Here is a 2,500-nt window from a genome sequence, read left to right as displayed (position 1 = left end):
AGCTAATTTCCCCCGTACGTTACAGATTGTCGACCGTGTGGCATATACTCTATTAGTGCAGAACGTTCCCTATTGTAATTTCTTCGCTTCAATACAATGTCATATCTGCCTAATGAACTTTAGAAAAGTAACTGCAACTGAACGTGATGTGATTTTGCCAACAAATTAGACGACCGCTTAGATAAAGTTTTTGGTGTAGCATGCGGTCATTTTCAAAACGACACTGTTGGTGAAACTGCAATAAGTTTGTATATTTTTATTAAGAGTTGTCAAATTATTCCATCTGCATCGACAAAATAAAAGCTGCACAAGATACTGTGAGATGGTTATTTCAGTTTAAAATGTGCCACTTTAAAATTCCATACTTCATAAAATTCATACACTATAGTTAATTGTAAACCCTTTTTTGAGACTTTAACTTTCTGTGTTGACATTGAGTTCCAATTATTCAGCAGATTAGAATAAAGAGAACAGAACTAACTAAGAAATTCTGAATTGGTAGTTATTTCTTTGGTGGGTGGGTGGTGTGTGTTGGTTGGGGAGGGGAGGGGAGGGGAGGAGGGGAAGGGGGGGGCACCGCCAAGCATTTGTGCTTAGGGCACCCAAATGGCTAGCGCCGGCCCTGGTGAGGTGAAGAGTGTCAGGTTTTTAAATTTTTAATTATATAATGTGAAAAGTTTTTTAAAATTCTAATGAGGTAAGATTGTAATTGTTAGAAAATATTAAGTATTATGAGTTTATATTTTTTTAATTTTGTCATATTTTCCTCAGTTTTGTGAGTTTATATTGAAAACGAAAAATGAAAAGATTTGCTTCATTCATGCTCGCTATCTTTATAAGTTTAAGACGAGTGTCATATTGGTTGGTGTAGTTTAAAACTCCACTTAAGTCATATTTTAAGGTGTCTCTCTCTGCAGACAGATGCTGCACAAGATCCTGGAGATCAGACGGAGTCAGAGACCGTGAAAGAGCTCACAGATCTGCAGAATGAGGCTGGCGCAGAAGATCAGGTGATCAGACGCAGGAAGATCCTCTCCATCAGAGAGCTTTGCTGAATAAAAGCACTGCTCAGATGCGTTTTCTCCATAATTAAGCAGGACTCCGGCGAAGCTGCTGCAGGTGAGGAACAACCCTCTGAGACCCTGAACACAGACCAATCACAGTCTCAGGACACGCAGGTGAGATCAGATGACACAATCGACCCGTTTCCACGACAATCCAGTGATCTAACGATACTGTGTTCAGAAGGAAAATGATGAAGCAGACGTCCCATCTGAAGAGAACGAGCCTGGACCAGAGAAGACAGGAGAAGACTCTGATGAGAGACAGACAGAAACTGAGGACAAAGTGAGATTTCTGCATCACCGCGGTGAACGGCAAAACTAGTTTAAAGTCTGAAGCTCAGAGAAATAAACATTTAGAATATCATACAGCTATCCTACTGTTTCAGTACTTCAGTACCATACAAATGTTCTGCATGCATTAAATAACAATTTGCAAATAACAACATCTAAAAACAATATTAACGGTGATGGGAGAAACTGAGCTTTTAGGAACTGATCACACTGTTTAAAACATTCAGAACGCTGCGCTCTAGCGACACCTGCTGGTCAAAACCAGTCAGTGCAAGGAGAAGAGTCCATCAAGAAGTGCGCTCTACCAATCATCAGTCTGTATAATGCTATTTGATCAATTTGCAGGGCTTGTTTTGTGTGTAACCAGGCTAATAAAAGACTATTACAGGTTTTTAAAACTGCATAGACACTAAAAGTGGTACTTGAGGAGCACTCAGAGAAACCATTCACTCACACACAGAATCTTTGCTACATTGTTTCGCAACAGTATCAAATTTCAAAGCAGCTCTAACAAGTCATTATAGACAGTGTTATATGTTATATGACAGTGTCATTATAGAGCTTGAGTCATTTCAGTTGCATAACTCTGTAAATTCATCAGTCGTACTGTACATACTGTATATACAGTGTATATGTATGTATGTGACAACTGTGTGTTGTTTTGTGAGAAGAGTTTTGAGAAATGGAGCCATAGTTTCATAAACTGTGTGTAAGCATTTTTTTTTTAGAACCTGTAAATGTAACTACTACTTCTTCATTTTTGATCTGCGCTCCTCACAGGAATCAGACAGACCAGAGACTGAAGACGCGTCAGACGCAGCCGAGAGACAGCAGGTGATCCTTCACTGCACTCACAGATTATGACACGCTTGTGTTCATGCAGAGATGAGGCTGATATCACACAGAGAGAGATTGTGATGTGTGTGTGTGTGTGTGTGCGTGCAGGAGGAAGAGGATGGAGCCTAAACACCAACATGATGTGTGCTTCACGTTCATCTTTGCTACTACTCACTTAAATCTCATGCATACTGATATTAAATTATATTAATGTTTACTGAACTCTTCTGTTGTGTTATACGTTACATTATTAGTGTTTGTAAAGTCAGTCTTCATTAGTGCTAATGCTGATAGTGATGTGATCAAAC

At 39.3% G+C, this 2,500-nt stretch overlaps 1 protein-coding gene across 4 annotated transcripts in view; it reads left to right on the top strand.

Moving 5' to 3' along the window:
• Positions 1-2,409, top strand: part of dydc2 (DPY30 domain containing 2) — a 5,570-nt gene extending 3,161 nt beyond the window's left edge. The window contains exons 2-6 of one of the 4 annotated variants that reach the window (XM_042768248.1): positions 918-1,010; positions 1,095-1,178; positions 1,249-1,347; positions 2,136-2,189; positions 2,301-2,409. In XM_042768248.1, coding sequence (XP_042624182.1) covers positions 918-1,010; positions 1,095-1,178; positions 1,249-1,347; positions 2,136-2,189; positions 2,301-2,321 — 351 coding nt within the window. In that variant the 3' untranslated portion in view covers positions 2,322-2,409. Of the gene's footprint in view, positions 1-917; positions 1,011-1,094; positions 1,179-1,245; positions 1,348-2,135; positions 2,190-2,300 lie in introns of all 4 variants that reach the window. The other 3 variants (XM_042768246.1, XM_042768249.1, XM_042768247.1) reach the window with 3 other exon arrangements.
• The last annotated feature ends 91 nt before the right edge of the window (positions 2,410-2,500 follow it).

This window comes from Cyprinus carpio, chromosome A12, assembly GCF_018340385.1.
Source record: "Cyprinus carpio isolate SPL01 chromosome A12, ASM1834038v1, whole genome shotgun sequence".
Classification (NCBI taxonomy): domain Eukaryota; kingdom Metazoa; phylum Chordata; class Actinopteri; order Cypriniformes; family Cyprinidae; genus Cyprinus; species Cyprinus carpio.
The sequence above is the reverse complement of the archived record's forward strand: the minus strand, read 5'-3'. Positions and strand labels throughout refer to the sequence as shown.